Here is an 18,847-nt window from a genome sequence, read left to right as displayed (position 1 = left end):
AGCCCGGCCATGGTACTGCTGCTGCTCAGGGAGCCAGGCTCAGCCCCACAGCCCGGCCATGCTGCTGCTCGGGGAGCCAGATCAGCCCCACAGCCGGGCCATGGTACTGCTGCTGCTCAGGGAGCCAGATCAGCCCCACAGCCCGGCCATGCTGCTGCTGCTCAGGGGGCCAGATCAGCCCCACAGCCCGGCCATGCTGCTGCTGCTCAGGGGGCCAGATCAGCCCCACAGCCCGGCCATGCTGCTGCTGCTCAGGGGGCCAGGCTCAGCCCCACAGCCCGGCCATGCTGCTGCTGCTCGGGGGCCAGATCAGCCCCACAGCCCGGCCATGGTGCTGCTGCTCGGGGAGCCAGATCAGCCCCACAGCCCGGCCATGGTACTGCTGCTCGGGGGGCCAGGCTCAGCCCCACAGCCCGGCCATGGTACTGCTGCTGCTCAGGGAGCCAGATCAGCCCCACAGCCTGGTCATGCTGCTGCTGCTCAGGGGGCCAGATCAGCCCCACAGCCCGGCCATGCTGCTGCTGCTCGGGGAGCCAGATCAGCCCCACAGCCTGGTCATGCTGCTGCTGCTCAGGGGGCCAGGCTCAGCCCCACAGCCCGGCCATGGTACTGCTCGGGGAGCCAGGCTCAGCCCCACAGCCTGGTCATGCTGCTGCTCAGGGGCAGGAGGGGCCAGATCAGCCCCACAGCCTGGTCATGCTGCTGCTCAGGGCGCCAGGCTCAGCCCCACAGCCCAGCCAAGGCGCTGCTGCTCAGGGGCAGGAGGGGCCAGGCTCAGCCCCACAGCCCGGCCATGGTGCTGCTGCTCAGGGGGGCTCTGCCTGGGGGCCAGCGTGAAATACCCCAGAAAGCTCCTTTACTGCCTGCATCCCCCCTACTCCACCAGCCCACCACCGTTCCCTACCCCACTCCCCGGAGCCATCACATCCCCCACGTTATCCCATCCTGCTCCCCAGACCCAATCACACATCCCTGCTCTCCTATCCCAAACCTTCGGATCCATCTGGGGGGATACCCTCCCAGAGCCTTTGGCAGAGGATAAGGGTGCCATGGCCTTACCCACTTCGGGGGTGTCACACAACAAAGTCCTGTCTGAGACCCCAGGGGCCTGCAGCAGTGCCCAATCCCTGAAGGGCTGAAGCCTTGTACCCCTTCCCAGCAGCATTTCAGGGATGACCCCTGTCAGTCAGTCCCTGAGGATGTGCCCAGCACAGCCCTTACATCACTGCCCCCCTCCGCATATCTACCTGTGCCCCAGCTCTTCTCAGCCCCCCTGGCACCAGACATGTTCCAGAGCATATTCCATTTCCCTTTGGAGCCATCTTCTCTCTGGTCCTGCAGCTCTGGGTCTCCAACTGTACCTCCCAGAGCTGACAGAGCTAAGCCCTCCCCACGAGGGGCTTTACCCCATCACCTGTCCTGCTCCGCGTCCCCCTGGCTCAAGCTGCTGCAGTGTGTCCTGTATCCAGTTCGGCTCCATTTCCAACCTGCCAGGTGGGTGGTGGCCAGGTTCCTTTTTAATTGGGTTCTATTTTTAATTGGGAGCAGTGCAGGAGGGTGGGAGGAGGTGGAAATTAACAGGAGAAATGGGAAGCAAGTCCCTAGTGCCCACCCCAGCCCCACAGGTGACAGAGACACAGGCACAGAGGATGGCACGTGCTGGACAATGCCACTCACCAAGACCCTGCTGGGGCACACAGAAGGGTGGGGGCCTGCTGAGGTGTTGGGGTGCCACAGCACTGGGAGGGCAGAGATGGGGTGCACAAGCAGCTTTGTCCCTGGGTGCACCCCAGGAGGAGACAAGAGTCCCAGGACTCCACGATCCAGGCAGTGCCAGCTCTGTTCCCCAGTATTCTCCTCCTGGAGAAGCCAGGATGTATCCCCCTGGAGTGCCCCCAAAGTTCAGCCCCCCACGTCTCCTCTCCCAGAGGTTTTGGGGGAAATGTACTGCTGGTACTGGCTTGGCTGGGGCTGTGGGAAAACCAGCTACAAGGAGTGTGTGGCCTCATGCCTAATCAGTGCCCAGTGTAAATTCATTTTAGGGGTTTCTCTGCCACCCTCTGGTGGCATCACCATCACCCAGAGCCCCCCTGGAGGTGAGGGTCCCACAACCCCTGAGGGTCCCCCCAGCAACCACCATGAGCAGGGACCCCCCTGTCTGAGTGCACTGTGGGGACAGGGATGGCTACCAAAGGACCAAGGTGGGACAGAGGCCGAGTCCCTCCCATGCCAGATTCAATTATTTTATTCCTAAATAATCAACTCTGGTACAAGGTACAAAATCTCCCATGTCCCTGTGCACCCCCAGAAAAGGAGGGGGCAGGAGCATGGCCAAAGACCAGCTCCCAAACCCCCAGTCAAGGCCTCAAATTCCAGTGGAGGAAGGGTCCAGGCACCCAGCTTGGAAAGGGTCCCCATCCTAGAAAGGCAGGGGACAGGACAGGAGCCTTCAGAGACCCACAGAACACCAGGAGGTGCCAGGAGCCCCCCCAAGTCCTTTCAACGTGCCTGAAGATGCTGGGAGCCCCTAGAGATACTGGGCACACCTGGAGGTGTGAACTTACCCCAAAACCTCCCCCACACAAACCTGAAGATGCTGAGACTCCATAAGACCCTCCCTCAACATGAATGGAGATCCCAGGAGCCCCCAAAATGCCCACCACAACACATCTGGAGGTGCCATGAGCCCCTCAACTCCTCCCACATGCCTGAAGGTAAGACCCCAACATCCCCTCCAACATGCTGGAGGTGCCAGGAGCCTAGAAGCTTCCCCTCTACATGCTTGGAGATGCCAAAAAACCCCAAAGGCCCTCCTTCCCAGCATGCCAGGAGGTGCCAGAAGCCCCCCAAACCCCTCTGCACACCCAGAGGTGCAGGCAGGTGCCCAAGCACCTCCTGGTACTTGTCTGCTGGGGGTGGGGATCCCATGGGATGAAGGCAATTCTGTTGGACCATAATAGAGAGATGGGGAGCAGGAATGGGGGGGCAGAGGGGGAGTGCAGTGGAAGGGTCTCCAAGACTGAGGAGCAGGCACAGGGCCCCCCCTTTTCCTCTGCCCCCCCCAAAAGCTGAAGGTCACTTTGGGTTTGCCACCTATAGGGACAACTCCCGTGTCCCACAAGGGCTCAGCGACCAGACAACCCCCAACTTCTCACCCTGGGGGACCCACTATGTCCCTGCTGTCCCCAGACAGGGGTACACCAATGAGGGGGGTCCCCCTGAAACCCAAAGTGGGGGTGCATGTGTACAGGTGTGTGAGATAGAGACACAAACCATGTTGGAAGTGGGGGGATAGGGAGAGGAGCCCCCAGGGTGGGGGTCATGTCAGGCTGTCCTAGCCAGGGGAACGAGGAGAGGAGCTCCCAGGGGAATCAGGTCAGGCTGTCCTCGTCGCTGCCCTCGCCACGGTCCTCCTTGCTCTCGGCCAGGGAGCTCTCGTCGATGTTTTCCAGGGAATCCGCGTGCTGCAGGGACAGCTCGGACAGGGCCAGGGCCGGGAGCCGGCTCTGCTCCGGGAACAGCCAGGGCTTGAAGTGAGGGTCATGCTTCTGCTTCCACTCAGGGTACTTGAGGCATGCCTTGTACATCTTCTTCATCGCCTGGGAGGAAGAGGGAGATGGGCACGGAGAGCCCTCACCCCACATCAGCCCCACCCCCGTGCCACAGACTCACCTTGGGGGCCAGGAACTGGGAGGATTTATTCACCACCCACTTCGGTAAGGAACCTGGAGAGAAGGGAGGGCAGCTGGGAGTGGGAGCCCCAGCATCCCCCCAGTGCCTAAAAACCAGGACCCCACATGTGTGACCCCCACAGCACTCTCAGTGGGCACATGTGGTTAGAGAGGGAACAGGGTTCAATCCATACTGCTCTCCGCTCTTGCAGAGGTCAAAAACAGTGATTTCAGCATTTTGGGTCCCTCTTCAAGCCACAAAAATGAAAGATTTGAAGAGAATAGGCCCAAGATGTTTCCTCCTGACATTGCTCCATGCTCCATCTCAAGGTGCTTCTACTGATGAGCCCTTTCAAGCCCACCTTGAGCATATCCACAGGTCCTCCTGCACCCACCCCGAGTCCCACTGAGCTCAACCTGAGACTTCCTGAAGCCCTACTGACGCTGCCCTGAAGTGCCAGACCCCCAAATGAATCCCCACTGAGCCACCCCCAGCCCAGGCTGAGTTCCCACTGAGCCCCCATTAAGTCCAAGTCAGTGCCCATTCAGCTTCCCCCAGCCCACCCTGAGCCCCCCAAGCTACTCTTGAGCCCCCACTGAGCCCACAGCCCCCATTAAGGCCCTGAACTCCCAATGAGCCCACACTGAGAACTCATGAGACCCCCACTAAGCTCCCCCTGAGTTCCACCAGGACCCCACTGGGTCCCCCAAGCACACACTGACACAAGGGAAGGACTTGAGGGTGCTGAGCCCCAGAGCACAGAGCTGGGGGTCCCTCTCTCACCTTTGGGGTCCACCTGTGCCAGGTAGGTGATGGTGCAGCTCTTGGCTCCCGTGCCCTCGATCAGGTAGCCTGTCTGGATGGAGACAGCCCGCACCATGTCCTTGCGGGGGGGATACTTCTGTGGGGGGCACCAGGGAGGGAGCACGAGTCACTGGCAGGGCAGGTGGGGTACAGAGGCACCAGCCACAAGCAGGGCTTGTGCAGAGCCCCTCAACTCTCCAACCTATCCCCCCAAGATCTGAGTGAGCCCCAGCCCAGCACCACAGCACCCCCGGTGCCCCGCTAAACTCACGGGATGCTTGACAGAGTAGTTCATGATGATGTAGTCAGAGCCTATGGGCAGCCAGGAGCGGAGTGTGACCACGTCGCGGTTCTTCAGGGGCTTGGGACACCTCCCTAGGGACAGCACCAGGTGGGATGTTCCAGAGTGAGACACTCACTTTCAAGATCCCCTTCTGCCTTCCAAATCCCCCCAAACTGGTATGCAGACTCCTCCCTTCCACGCCACACACCATGGAACCCCCAGATGCCAGCCCAGGGTGGAGTGGTAGCTGCCCAGGGACTGAGCCCTCCCCAGGAGCACCCAGACCCCCAGACCCCTCCTCACAGGCGTAGTATCCCACATCGGAGTTGGCCGTCAGCCTCCCGATGTCGAAGGTCTCGATGACGTTGGTGTCCCACTTCTTGCGGTACTCGATGTCATGGAGCACGTCGTAGAGCGTCTCCGCCGGCACGTCCCTGCACTCCATCCTGCACTGCAAGGCAGGGGCCATCAGACACCTGCCAGGGCCCCCAGGGCAGGAGCTCAGCTGTGGGGACCCCAACAGGGTGGCACTGGGACCTCGTGGTGGGGGGATGGCCATTGGGACCCCCGGGTGGGCAGGGGGCATCCCAAAGCGTGAGAGTGGCTGTGGGGACCCCTGGGAGAGAAGGAGGCCATGGGGACCCCCAAGTGGGAAGGCAGCTGTGGGAAGCCCCAGCAAGTGGCGGCGGGGAGGTGTCTCCTTTCAGATGTTAAAAAAAAATAAAATCAATGCAGTCTCCTCCAAGCAGACCTGGATCCCAACCTGGATCCCAGCCATCCCTGTAGCACAGGCACACAGGGCCTCAAGGCAGTGTGGAGCTGAATCCTGGGTACTCAGGGACCCTGCTTCCCACCTGTCCCCCATCACTGTGGATGTGCTCCACCCAGAGTGGTATCCCTGTACAAGGGGAGCCAAGAGGAGCCTGTGCCTGGTGCCTTGGGGCAGCATGGATCATACAGTAGGGGTTGAGGGGTGCAGAGTGGGGAGCTGCTCCGTCACTACGGCAGCCAGATCCAGGGAAGGCAAGGAGACAAGGAGAACGGAGAAGGTGAAGGGAGGGGATGCATCTGCTGAGATCAAGGGTGCTGGAGCCAACTGTGGGGCAGGGAGAGCAGCCAGCAGCCTGTCCCTGGGAATGCCACTGGCTCCTGTTTATCCCCAGGGATAGCATCAGCTCCTCCGGCCCCCAGACCCTGCAGTTCAGGATTTAGGGCTGGCCCTGTCACCCCAGCACACAGTACTAGAGACTCCCCAGCCCTGGAAAGAGGCACAGAAGCACCCAGCAATGGGGCACAGCCTCACATGGCCCCTTGGTGGGACGCAGCCATGGAGTCTGTTCCCCCACAGTACTCACCCTCAATCCCATCCTTGCCCCACAGAGCCCAGCTCCACCCCCACCGTGCTCAGATCTATCCCTGCCCCATGGAGTCTGTTCTCAACCCCACCGTGCTTATCCTCAATCTCAGAGACCCATCCCTGTTCCACAGAGCCCATCTCCTGCTCCTCCATTCACCCAAAAACTTGTCTGGGAACAGGCACCGCTGCCGGGCAGGTTTGGGGAGGGCCTGCCTGGATGACTTCCTTGAAGAAGCCCCGCTCCCCCTGCACCCAGCACCATGCTCAGGTGCACGATTCCCAGAGCAGCAAGGCTGGTCAGGCCAGTAGTGCAGGACGTGCCCTGCAGGTGACTCACATCCTGGGGGGGTGCCAGGAGGGTCGCAGCAGGAGAGGGGATGGTGCCACCTGGGAAGTGCCTGGAAACACATGCCCCAGCCTTGAGTCAATATTGACTAATGGGGTGAGGAGGAGGAGGAGGAGGAGGAAGAGGAGGTGGAGGAGAAAGAGATGAAGTCCCCAGGGCTGGGGTTATGCTGTGCCTGAGGGAACAAGGAATGGGTGCCAGACTGTGGGACAGCAGCAGATCCAAAAGGACACCCACCACCCCTGCCTGCAGCCACCAAGGCTCATCCTCACTGGCAGTTTTACCAACACCCCAGACCCCCCCTCTGCTGCATCCTACAGGATGGCTCCTGGCCATCCTTTGGACAGCCCATTTAGAGGGGAAACCATCATCCCTGGGAGATCCCAGATGCCCAGGTACCAACTCACTGCCCCACCGGGTAGGATGGGGTGTCCTGGCTGGGTTCCCCCAACCTGTAGCCAGTCCCAAGGCCACCAAATGTCCCACTGAGAAATCAGCCATGGCACCAGCTTGTTCCCAGACTCCAGAAAACAGGTTAGACGGGAGCTGCATCCCTAATGGAGGGGGGCGGGGAGGAGGGGGCGGCAGCCTCAAAGCAGGGCGAGACCTTCAGGTTCCACTTAATTAAGCAAGGAATCCAGGAGGAATCCAGGATGAATTCAGGGGGAAACCAGCTCTTGGGAAGCTGCAGAGAACGCCCAGCACCCACACACAGACCACCAGCATGAGGGGCAAACCCCTGGGCTGCACCTTGCCGTGCCACGTCATCAATGCCACGTGTCACTCCCTTCAAAATCCAGCAGGAGCATTTCATCCTGGGTGGGATGGTGGGCCTGGCTGCTGCTGGGGGCCACGGGGTGGGGAGAAGGAGTGTTACCCCACAGGGTCTCCAATACCCAGTGGCACACACATGGCATCAACACACAAACACCCAGCAGGACCTTTCCAAGCAGGATTTGTCTAGGAGGGCGTGGAAAGAGGCAGGACCTGGCTCAGGGACCCCCGCAGGCAAAGACAGCTCCAGGTGCGGTGGCAGGAGCAGCTGTTCCAGGACATCCTGGAGTGGGCTGGGTCCCTGCCACGCCAACGTGGCACACTGGGATTGTGGGACAGGCAGGGGACGCACCCAAGCACCACCTCAGTCCAGGGGATGTTTTGGGATACAACCCCCAAGTGCAAGCAGCAGGGCTGGGGGACAAAAGGAGCTTGGGGGGGGGTGCAGGGGAGGGTCAGGATGCACTGTCACACAGAGCTATGCCTGTGCCATCATGCCTGGATGCCACAAGGATGCACACTCTGCATCCCACCCAATATGGGTCCCCACCTCTGCAGGGATGGGGCAGGGTGCAGGTGGCACCAGTGACCCCCTATATCCCAGAGAGCACCATCCCCCCTCCCAGGGCTCACTGGTGCCACCAGGGCACAACAGGGACCCGTTCCTGGGTCACAGCAGCCCAGACTCCTCCAACACACTATAGTGGAAGCAACCCAGTGGTTCCAGGCAGGAGCCGGGCACAGCCACTGCCAGTGCCCCAGGGACAGGTTTCCCCAGCAGGGCCAGTGCCAGCTGCTGCAGAGCAGTGTGTGAGCAGGCCGCGTCGTCACTGCTGCCACCGCCACCGTCACCACCTGGGCTCGACACCACGGCAAGGATGATGCCACCCACTATACCAGGACAGCTTAATGAAGGTGCCACCAGGGACAGGGACACCTGCCAGAGACTCAATTGTAACCCCATCCTTACGCTGCTCCTGTCTCAAGTTGTCTGTTGATTGCCGGTGTCCCTGCTTTGCCAGGATAAGAATGTACCTGCCTGCACCAGCACACTGGCACCAAGAGGGAAGGGACCCACGGGGAAATGCAGTGGGGACATAGGGAGCTCTGGGCAAGGGGGACAACCCCAGTGATAGCAGGCCAGTGGCTGCAGACTCCAAGGAATCCCCAAGCCAAGACCTGATGTGCAGCAAGCACGGGAGGGACATTCCCAATGCGTGAAGCAGGGAGAAAGCAGCACCCAAGACCCACGGCCCCACACACCCTGGGGATTCCTGTTTGTCCCCAGTGTCCCTGCACAGTCCTCAGCGGTGCCTGCTTGTCCCTGGCTCAGCCCTGCTGGAGTTGTGTTTGTCCTGGCGTCCCCAGACTGCCCATTTGTCCTGCTGTGCCAGTTAACCCCACCTGTCCCGGCGTCCCTGCTGCCATCGGGGTCCAGCTCGGCCTAGAGCCCCCTCGCCCCAAGATGCTGCATCACCTGAGGGACCCACTATTCCCTGGGATTCCCCCTCACACCTGACTGGTGGTTAAACCCCCGAACTCCCACTCAGCCCCTGTTCACTGTGGGGTTCCCCTCCCCTCCCTCCCCCCAAGCCCAGGGTGCAGCATCTCCCCCAGGGTCCCTCCTGCCCTCAGGTCCCCGCGCCCCCCTTTTGCTGCTGGGTACCCCGGTCCCGGGGGGATGCCGGGCCGGTGGGGGGGGGGGGTCTCACCGCGGACTGGGGGTGCCCAGGGTGGATGGGGATGCACCGTGCACCAGGGTGTGCCAGGCGGGAGATCTCACCTTGATCTTGTGGAGGGCGCGCTCGGGCTCCAGCAGCTGCACCCAGACGCCCACCCCGCCCTTGCTGTAGGTGAGGCTCCAGCCCTGCTCCGACTCGCACTGCGCCCGGAACGCCCCGAAGTCCCGGTCGTCGGGGATCTGCACGCTGTCGCGACTCGACATGCCGCCGTCGTCACCCGACATGGCCCCGGAGCGCCGCAGCCCGCCGGTGCCGGTGCCGCCAGCCCCTAGGGCGGCATTGCGGGGCGCGGGGCGCGATGGGACCGGCAGGGGCGGGCCCGGGGCGGGGCCGGGCCGGGAAGCGCCGGGGGCGGGAGCGGGGGAGACCTGAGGGAAAATGGGGGGAACGGGAGCGCCGGGAGGGAGGAGTTGGGGGATGTCGGTGGGGGTGGGGTTACCGGGAGGAGCCGGGGGAAAACGGGAAGGTCGGAGCTGCAACCGGGAAGAACAGGCGGGAAGCGAGAGCTCTGACTGGGAGGAAGGACAGGCTGTGGGAGAGGGGAGCAGCCTGGACCGGCGGGATACCGGGAGCAGCTGCAGGACACGGGTGCAGAGTTGTGGCACTTGCAGGGACACCTGCACTGTGTGCCAGGGCAGGTTTAGGTTGGATATTGGGAAGCTTTCTTCACTGAAAGGATTGTCCGGCCCTGGCACTGGTGGAGTCCCCATCTCCGAGGAGTTTAAAAGGACAGATGTGACACTCCAGGACATGGGTTAGTGGTGGCCTTGGCAGTCCAGGGGGAGTGCTTGGACTCAACGGTCCCAGCGAGCTTTTCCAACCCAAACGATTCCATGATTGCAGTCGGGGTAGGAGAGTACACGAGTGCAGGACAGAGACCCCTCTGTGGGTTGTGTGTCACCCTGATGTGACACTGTGAGCCTGTGCCCTGTGCCCGTGCATTATCCATCCTTTGTGCCAGTGCTGGGCCTTGCCTGGCATCCCCACGGTGCCGTGGCCAGGAGCAGGTGGGCATGCTGCCATTGGCAGTGCTGACTGGGATGTGTTATTTTTGGAAAAGCTCAGGCTCTGGCTCCCATCCAGCTCTGAAAATGCTGCCGACTCAGGATTTCTTTCTTTCCATTTGGGAGCACCGAGGAACGCTCTTCCAGCTCTCGTGAATAACTGTGTGCATGATGACAGAGCAGTGTGGCATGTGCCTAGACTGGCAAAGCAAAGCCAGGAATGTGGGACCGAGCTCCTTATCCAGGATGAGGCCCTTCCCAGGGATGCCATAGCCGGAGGGATAGGAGAGCACAGAGATGTCACCATGCTCAGCACCTGTGAGAAGACAGGAACCTGGCACCACAGGGCTCACTGTGCCACAGCACTGCTCCCAGCATCCTCACCTGGGAAAAGGAGCCAAGGGAACCCCTTGGCATGCTATCCCACTGGAAGTGAACACCCACAGTAGATGCTTGGGTGCTGTGGCTGGTGCAGGGGGACCCTCTCCCCTCATCCTTCTCTCCTTGCCCTTTCTGCCAGCTCTGCTATGAAAGCCTGGCCTTTCCCTGTATCCAGGGAAGCAGAAAGGTGAAAGCCATCATACTATAGCCCTTCCCAGCCCCAGCACTCCTGCCACTGGAAGCGGGAGCACTCACATTCCCAGCAAGTCCAGCCATGTGGCACCACATGCCATTCCTAGTCTGGAACACAGATGGCATGGAAGCCATGGCATAGGGAGGACAGGCTGGGGGAATGGGGGAGCTGGGCTGGAGAAGCTGTTGAGCTGAGCTGGAGAGCATGGTGGGAGGAGCTGGAGAGACTGGGCTGGGTACCCGGGGGAACTGGGCTATCAGAGCTGGAAGAACTGGACTGAGCAACTGAGCAAGGGCAGCAAACACTCAGTGTGGAGAAGCTGGGCTGGGGAATGGGGAGCTGTGGGCTGATCTGGCAGTAAGAACTAGGCTGGGGAACTACCAGCACTGGGCTAAAGGAGTTGGGAAACTAGGAGCACTGAGCTAATGGAGCTGGGCTGGGGAAGTGGGAGCGCTGAGCTGATGGAGCTAGGGGAAGTGGACTGGGGAACTGGGAGCACTGGGATTTCTGTAACAACTCCCAGTCCTGCTGGCCCCAGTCAGGGTGCAGAAATGCCCATTTCTGACACCTTCCTCTCCCACATTCCTGGTTCTTTCTCAGATCCCTGGGTCCCTATCCTTATTCCTGCTCAACCATCCCACATCTGCAAGGAGCAGATGCAGAAATCAGTATTTGGAGTGTGCAGAGCTAAATGCAGAAATCAGTAATTCAGGCAATAAAACCAAGTCTTCTAATTTTTTTTTTATCAAATCCCTAAAATGCATCTTCTTACCAGCTCTGTTTAATCCAGAAGTTTGTCAGACCCCGTAGAAGCGCTGGAGTGCTGGTGGGACGGCCAACTGGGCAAACAACTGCTGGGATAATGGGAAATTGAGGGAATTGGGGTGAAACAGGAGGAAATGGGTAGAATGGGAATTGCTGGTGGCAAATCCTGGGCGGGAAGGCACTCACACACAGATGTACCCACACAGGCGTCCCCCAGAGGCATCTGCGCTGAGCCCAGCCTGCAGCAGATGCCCAGGATTCATTCATAGCACCACATGAAGCCTTGCCTGGGGGTACAGGCGCTGCACACGCGTGTGCCCCGCTGCCCAGGGGATGCGTGCACAGGAGAGCACGCGTGCCTGCAGGTGTGCGCAGGTGCAGCACTGCATTTGTGCACGCAGAAACGCCCCTGTGCGTGCGCGCCAGTGCACGCGTTTGTGTGCGCCCCGTGTGTGAATAAACGCGTGTGCACGAGTGTCCATGTGAGTGTTTGGCGTCTGTCTGTCTGTCCGTCCGTCCGTCCGTGCCCGCCCCCGCGCGCGCGACCCCACTGCGTCACACAGGCACGCGCCCGAGCGCCCTGCCCCGACCCGCGCTGCGCCCCCTGCCGGAGCCCGCCCGCCACTACTCCCCTGCATGTCCCGCAGCAGACGCCGGCTTCCCGGCATGCCCCGGGAAGGCCGCGCCGCGGTGCCTCCTGGGGGTTGTAGTCCGCCGCGGCGGATAAGCGCGCCGTAGGGCGTGGTGGGGACTACATCTCCCGGCACGCCTTGCGCCGCTCTCTTCATCAAGCTCCGCCGGCCGGCAAGCCGCCATCTTGTCCACCGGCCTCAGCGACGGGGGGGGGTAAGGTGCGAGTGGCGCAGCGGGAGGAGCGAGGGAGCTATGCTGGCGTCTCTGGCGTTGTGGCCGCTGCCGCAGGGGCTGGCGCGGCTCCTCCGAGCGCGGCCATGGTGGTCGCCGTCACGTGCGACCTACGGGACTGCGGCGGCGGCCGGGGCTGAGGGGGCCGGGGGCGCCCGGCTGCGGCTGCTCCCGGTATTGGCCGCCAGGGGGCGCCGTGGGCTCGCTCCGACCTCAGGCGCGAGGCTGTCATGGCGGACCACTGCCTGCAGGGGGCGACAGGGGAGCCTGGGGGGCGAACCCCCGGTAGCGGGGCCGGTGCCCGGGGGCTCTCCGGTGGCTGCCCCGCCAGGCCCCACTTTGCCAATGGGCCCGGTGCCCGGGGTCTCTCCGGTGGCTGCCCCGCCAGGCCCCACTTTATCAGTGGGCCCGGTGCCCGGGGTCTCTCCGGTGGCTGCCCCGCCAGGCCCCACTTTGCCAATGGGCCCGGCGCCCGGGGGCTCTCCGGTGGCTGCCCCGCCAGGCCCCACTTTGTCAGTGGGCCCGGTGCCCGGGGGCTCTCCCTTAGGTAATGGGCCAGGCCTAAAGGGCAGCACCGCAGCGGAGAGGCCCGGGCTGCCTGTTCCAGGCCTGGCCGCACTGCAGACACCCCGGCCACCTGCCACCCGCCCGGCCAGCAATGGCTGCCTTGTGCCAGCAGCATCGTCCAGCCGCATGGCATCCCTCAGAGAGCCGGCGCCATGGCCCTCGGGCGCAGAGCAGCGCTGCTGTCATGCGGGAGACCCCGGCGGGCGTCAGAGTGGAGCTGGGAGCTGCTCCCCGGGAGCAGGGCTGCCTGCCCTCATCGCTGCGCTGGCTTACTGCTACCTGCGGGACCGCCTGTCCAAGGGTGACTATCGCTGCTGGGGCCGGCCCCAGGGCGGGAGGCGTGGGATGCAGCACAGAGAGTCCCTTTGGAGAGTCCCCTGCCCTTTGGGAGGGGATGTGGGGTCCCTCCTTGGGGATGGAACCTGCCTGCTGGCTGTAACCTGGGAAGGGTTATCCTTAATGCTTTAGTGCATAAAGGGGCTCCAAGAGAGCTAGGGAGAGACTTTAGACATGGGTATGGAGAGACAGGATAAGGGGGAATGGTTTCCCACTGACTGTTTTCTTCCAACCCTGAGGGCAGGCTTAGATGGAATATTGGGAAGAAATTCTTGCCTGTGAGGTTTGGTGAGGCCCTGGCACAGGTTGCCCAGAGAAGCTGTGGCTGCCCCATCCCTTGGAAGTGTTCATGGACAAGGCTGGGAGCAGCGTGGTCTGGTGCAAAGAGTCCCTTCTCGTGGCAGAGAGGTGAAATGAGATAAGCATTTTAGGTCCCTCCCAACCCGTCCCTTATCCCATCTCCCAGAGCTGAATGCTGCTCTTCCCTTCTCTAGCCAGGGGGTGTCATTCTGACTCTGTGTAGGAACGCTTCTGTGGTGTCTGGGAACCTCTAGCTGAGGCTGACACCGTGGGGTGACAGTGCCCACTGCCCTGGGATGCCTGCTGCTGTTCTCAGGGTGTGTGCTGGGGGCTGCAGTCAGTCACCAAGCAGCGGGGAGCTTTCAGATAACCTGCTGGCAGGATTGGGCTCTTGCTCACTGGGGTGGTCAGTGAGAGCTCTGAGCAGCAGCAGCAGCCCCTGCACATTCCAGATTAGGGTGCCCATGTGTGTTCTCCCTGCTAACTCCCTCCTCCCTTCTGTCTGCATTTCAGAGGATGCTCTTCTGGAAGCTGCAAGGATTAACAACGTTTCAGAAGTCAAGAGGTGAGCAGAGTTCTGAGACATGAGAGCAGTGTCCCAAGGGCTGGGAGGGCAGGAAAAACCTGTCAGCACACGGGGAAGGAAGGGTCTGGCTGCTCCCAGCCCCCATGGGATGCTCCCCTCACCCTCTCAGATCCAGAGTGGGTGGGGACAGATGGGGAGCACCCTTACCTGTTGGGTAGGAGGTGGATTGCAGATCCCTGTGCTGAGAGAGGACAGTGTGAGGCCATACTGTGCAGATGTGGGTGTACACACTGCAGAAGCTCATCTCTTGGGGTCTGTCTCTGAACAAACTGCCCTTGGGGGTTCCTCAGCCTGAGTCAGCAGTTCTCCAGGGGCCTTTGGTCCCACAAGGAGCAGAGGAGAGAGCTCTACCCAGCCAAGGAAGTCAGGGAAGTGAGTGGTTGGGTGACCAATGACATAGCTGTTAGGGAGTGGAGCATCTCCAGAGCTCCTGTCCCATGGCAGCAGGCTTTTTGTCCCAGTTGGGTGTGCCTGCCTCACTGGGGTGGTGCCATGGCACCTTTCAGGTGCATCTGGCAGCATTATATTCCCCGATGGGGGTAACAAAGGGCCAGGCTCAGCATGTGTAGTCCCCAGGAGGCACCTTCTTTCTGCGGCCAAACCTCCAGGGAGGGACTCAGAGGTTCTCAGGATGGTTTGTGAGCAGCAGTGCCATGTCACTGACGTGCTCCAGTGATGGCTCCACCCAATGCTGGGGACAAGCTCTGGCACTGTGGGAGGAAAACAAGTCTGCCCTAAAGTGGGAAGAGAAGTGTGAGAACCTTGGAGCTGCTTCTTGAACGGATCCTGGCACTCCTACCTGGTCTGTCTCATAATGCCAGAGGTCTCCCAAGTGCTGTCCTCAGCCAGTATAGAATGCAGACCCTTTGGCAGCCTGGCAGCTTGTGTAGGATGGGAAGAGCCATTGCTGCTCTCCTGTGTACACCACACATGTGTTCCTGTCTCTGGCTGAGATGTCCCACCCAGCACAGGCCCCTGGGGAGGTAGGAGCTGCCATCCCTGTGTAGAAGCAGAGGATGGATGCAGAAGAGGACAGGGAGAGGAGAGCCCTCTTGGCCTGCAGCCAGGGGATGTTCCATCCAGTTTCCAGGATCTTGGATGAAGCACCTGGCTCTGCTGCACCCCAGGGCTGAGATCTGGCCTAGATCAAGGGCCAAAGAGGATATTGGTGTGCAGCTAATTGGCACATGTGTTCTGCTGCTTGTAATTGCAGGAAGCTGCTGTTCAGGGATGTCTGGGTGATTTGTGAGCCTGGTCAGGCAGATCAGCAAGAGGGATGCTCTGTGCTCCAGCTGCTCAGGGCAGGGCTGGTGGCTGTATGCCATCCTGCTGGGCTGCACGTCTGCAGCTTCTCCCTTTGTTTCTGTGCTCTGTCACAGAATCACAGAATCACTTGGGTTGGAAAAGCCCTCTGAGATCATTGAGTCCAACCATTCCCCCAGCACTGCCAAGCCCACCACTAAGCTGTGTCCCCAAGTGCCACATCTGCATGTCTGTTCAATCCCTCCAGGGATGGGGACTCCACCACTGCCCTGAGCAGCCTGCACCAGGGCTTGATGACATTTTCCATGAAGAAATTTTCCCAAACATCCAACCCAAACCTCCCATAGCACAACTTGAGGCTGTTTTTTCCTCCAATACAGTCATTTGTTACCTGTGAGAATAGCCTGATCCCCATCTGGCTACACCCCCCTTCCACAGAGCTGTACAGAGTGAGAAGGTCCCTCTGAACCTCCTTTTCTCCAGGGTGTCCCCCCACCTCCCTCAGCCTCTCCTCATGAGCCCCTTTGGTCCAGAGCCTTGAGCAGCTTCCCTGTCCTTCTCTGGACCCATCCAGCACCTCCAAGTCTTTCTGCTCACGAGGAGCCTCACACTGCACACAGGATTTGAGGTGCCTTGCCCAGTGCAAGGGAACAAGGATCTGCCTTGGGCTTGCTGGCCACACTGTAGCTGATACAAGTTAGGGTACCATTTGCATTCTTGCCACACCTGGCTTATGTTCAGCCACTGTCAGCCAGCACCCCCAGGGCCTTTCCTGCTGTGCCCTTTCAGCCACTCTGCTCTCAGCTTGTATCTCTGCACAGGGTTGTGGTGACCCAGGTGCAGGACCCAGCACTTGGCCTTATTGAAACCTCATAGGGTGACCTCAACCCATGGAGCCAGCCTGTCCAGATCCCTCTGCAAAGGCTCTCCTGGGCCTTCCTTCCCATCCTGTTCCCTGTGGGGCTGGCAGCCCTCCCACTGTTTGAAGCTGTGCCTAACCCTGCTTTTTGCCTGTGTGAGAAGCATGAATGGTAAAAATCATGACCTGCCCTGCTGCAGGCAGTTTCAGCCTCAAACACGATGAAGGGACTGGAGCATCCCTCTTACAAGCAAAGGCTGAGGGAGATGGGGCTGTGCAGCCTCAAGAGGACACAACTTGAGAGGGGAACTCATCTGTGTCTGTCAGTGTCTGCAGGGAGGTTGTCAGAGGATTGACCAGTTCTGCTCCATAGGGCCCAGCAATGGGGCAAGAGGCATCAGGAGAAACTGGTGCACAGGAAGTTCCATCTCAATGTGAGAAAGAACTTTGTGCTGTGAGTGTGACAGAGCACTGGAACAGCCTGCCTAGAGAGCCTGTGGAATCTTCTTCCTCAGGGATATTCAAACCCCACTTGGACACAATCCTTTGCAGCCTGCTCTGGGTGAACCTGCTCAAGGAGAAGGTTGGACACAGTGATCTCCAAAAGGTGCTTCCCACCCCAACCACTGTCTGATTCCATGAATCTCTTTACAACAAACTTCCACAGCCCAAGATTGCCAGACCTGCTGCAGAGCTGACAGAGGAAACACAAACAGTCTTGCCTTCAATGCTCTCTCCACCTGCAAGGGGTAAAGTCCAGACTGAGCTTTGACAGGGTGGGAGTGTGACAATCCAGCTGGGCAGCCATCCATGGAACATTACCTGTCCTCTTGCCACACTGCTGTCCCCTGCCTGCATTGTCTGTCCCCTGGGGTGGTGTTTCTTATCCAGCTTCAAGCTGGTCTGAAGGGGGATGCTGATCTTTTCCCAGTGCCTTCAGCTGGCAGCTGGTCATGGCCCTCTGCACATGAAAACACCAGAATACAGTTACTAGGAAATACAGTCTTAGTCTGAGGTGTGGAAAATGGCTGTGTGAGAGAGGGTGAGCGGTACCAAGAAGATCATGAGATCCCACCTGATTCTAGCTCTGGGGCCCTCATCATGAAAAGGCTGTGGAGCTGCTGGAGTGAGCCCAGAGGAGGCCATGGAGACGCTCCAAGGGCTGGAGCTCCTCTGTTCTGGAGACAGGCTGGGAGAGCTGGGGTGTTTAAGGCTCCTGAGAGAGCTGGAAGCCCCTGCCAGTGCCTAAAGGGGCTCCATGACAGCTGAAGAGGGACTCCAAGGGCATGGAGTGACAGGGCAAGGGAGGATGGCTTCAAACTGATGGAGGGCAGAGTTAGATGGGATATTGGGAAGAAATTCTTCCCTGTGAGGGTGGGGAGTCCCTGGCACAGGCTGGCCAGAGAAGCTGTGGCTGCCCCATCCCTGGAAGTGATCAAGGCCAGGTTGGATGGGGCTTGGAGCAACCAGGTCAAGTGGAAGGTGTCCCTGCCCATGGCAGAGGGGGTTAGAACTAGCTGAACTTTCAGGTTTCTCCCAACCCAAACCATTCCATGATTTTGTGATTATTCCAAGCAGTGATTTTTAACTCTGAAAAGGAGCAGGCCTTTCAGGCATAGCAGACAGACCTCACTGGAATACACATTTATATTGCTGTGGGAAGAATGCCTATCCACAGGCTGAATCCAGCCCTCTGCTGTAGGCTTGCCTCTACCATCTCTGGCTCCTCTGAGCTTCCAGCCAGGTTTTCTCATCTCTAACCACTTGTTGAATGCAGGGAACCAGGCTGAATTCTTCATTGACCTGAGAGAATGTGCTAACTTCTGAGAGCATCCCCTTTGGAGCATGTGGCAAACCAGCTCTTCCCACCAAGCCCTTCATGCTGTTAGCCAGCACAAAATATAATACCTAATTGATGTAGATAGTTTAATTTCCCTCACCCTCAGTTGTTCTGTGCATTTGGAGGGAAAGCAAGAAGCAAAGGCATAAAAAAAATGCCCACCTCACTCCCACTTGTGTTGATATTCAGTATTAATATTGATTCCTTGTGTTCCAGCTTTGTTTCTTAGTAAGCCACCCCAAGAGCACAGGCTTTCAGCAGTTTCCTGAGCAGATAAGCATGATGGAGCAGTGTTTTCCTCAGCCCTGTGCAGCTGTGACTCATGGAGACACAGAGCATGTGTCAGATGGCTGTTATCAGCCTCATTCCTAACAGCAGGCAGCCACTCAGATCTGTCTAGTAATGAGATCTGGAGCTGACCAGGTGCTCTCCCGCTCTCACAGGGATCCAGACAGACGTGGCAGTGGGGCAGGAAGCTCCATGTCAGTTTGCTTCAGCTGAGACTGCTCTCTCCAAGCTGATTTTTTAGTTGGAGGAGATGCAGAAACAGCTAAGTCAGGCTTGATTGCCCCAAACAGTGATCTCTCAATTTTCAAGCAGCACCACTCATCTTGGCTCTGACTCATGGCAGTTCTGCCTCCTCCAGACCGGGCTTGTCTCTTCTCCCTTGTTTGTAAGCAGCACAGCTCATTGAGCAAAATCTCCCCCATCCCTGTCCCTGGAAGTGTTCAAGGCCAGGGTGGAAGGGCAGTGGGAGGTGTTCCTGCTCATGGGAGGGAGTAGAAACAAGATGAGCTTTAAGGTCTCTCCCAGCTATAACCCTTTCAGTTCTCTCCAGTTTGGGGGCTGGACTGGGGGTACAGCCCCCCAGTATTTTGTTTGCTTCCTTGCTCAAGTGTTCGTTACAAGAA

At 59.6% G+C, this 18,847-nt stretch overlaps 3 protein-coding genes across 6 annotated transcripts in view; 1 reads left to right on the top strand and 2 right to left on the bottom strand.

Moving 5' to 3' along the window:
* ARAP1 (ArfGAP with RhoGAP domain, ankyrin repeat and PH domain 1) overlaps nucleotides 1-1,423 on the bottom strand; it is a 36,967-nt gene extending 35,544 nt beyond the window's left edge. For all 4 annotated transcript variants that reach the window (XM_058045766.1, XM_058045768.1, XM_058045767.1 and 1 more), the window contains exon 1: nucleotides 1,248-1,423. The gene's annotated coding sequence lies outside the window, so the exon portion shown is untranslated. The remainder of the gene's footprint in view (nucleotides 1-1,247) is intronic.
* Nucleotides 1,424-1,499: 76 nt separating this feature from the next.
* Nucleotides 1,500-9,272, bottom strand: STARD10 (StAR related lipid transfer domain containing 10). The gene is made up of 6 exons (XM_058045771.1): nucleotides 9,020-9,272; nucleotides 5,063-5,210; nucleotides 4,748-4,851; nucleotides 4,456-4,573; nucleotides 3,673-3,725; nucleotides 1,500-3,599 (listed from the first exon to the last, which is right to left on the bottom strand). Exons 1-6 carry the CDS (start codon nucleotides 9,200-9,202, stop codon nucleotides 3,372-3,374), a joined length of 834 nt encoding a protein of 277 aa, XP_057901754.1. The 5' UTR covers nucleotides 9,203-9,272; the 3' UTR covers nucleotides 1,500-3,371.
* A 2,908-nt stretch (nucleotides 9,273-12,180) lies between these two features.
* The window catches only part of CLPB (ClpB family mitochondrial disaggregase), a 73,821-nt gene continuing 67,154 nt past the window's right edge, over nucleotides 12,181-18,847 (top strand). Inside the window, exons 1-2 of the mRNA XM_058045770.1 lie at nucleotides 12,181-13,053; nucleotides 13,902-13,953. Coding sequence (XP_057901753.1) covers nucleotides 12,207-13,053; nucleotides 13,902-13,953 — 899 coding nt within the window. The 5' untranslated portion in view covers nucleotides 12,181-12,206. The remainder of the gene's footprint in view (nucleotides 13,054-13,901; nucleotides 13,954-18,847) is intronic.

Source organism: Melospiza georgiana, chromosome 2 (genome assembly GCF_028018845.1).
Source record: "Melospiza georgiana isolate bMelGeo1 chromosome 2, bMelGeo1.pri, whole genome shotgun sequence".
NCBI classification, from domain to species: domain Eukaryota; kingdom Metazoa; phylum Chordata; class Aves; order Passeriformes; family Passerellidae; genus Melospiza; species Melospiza georgiana.
Note: the sequence above shows the minus strand (reverse complement) of the source record. Positions and strands in the feature narration are given on the sequence as shown.

Excerpts from the sequence above, each read along its gene's own strand:
- STARD10 (XM_058045771.1), bottom strand. The coding sequence starts at position 9,202 with ATGTCGGGTGACGACGGCGGCATGTCGAGTCGCGACAGCGTGCAGATC. Across the intron at positions 3,726-4,455 it reads GGCACAGGTGGACCCCAAAG|GTTCCTTACCGAAGTGGGTG; the intron begins GTGAGAGAGGGA and ends CCTTCTCTCCAG. Across the intron at positions 3,600-3,672 it reads CCCAGTTCCTGGCCCCCAAG|GCGATGAAGAAGATGTACAA; the intron begins GTGAGTCTGTGG and ends TCTTCCTCCCAG.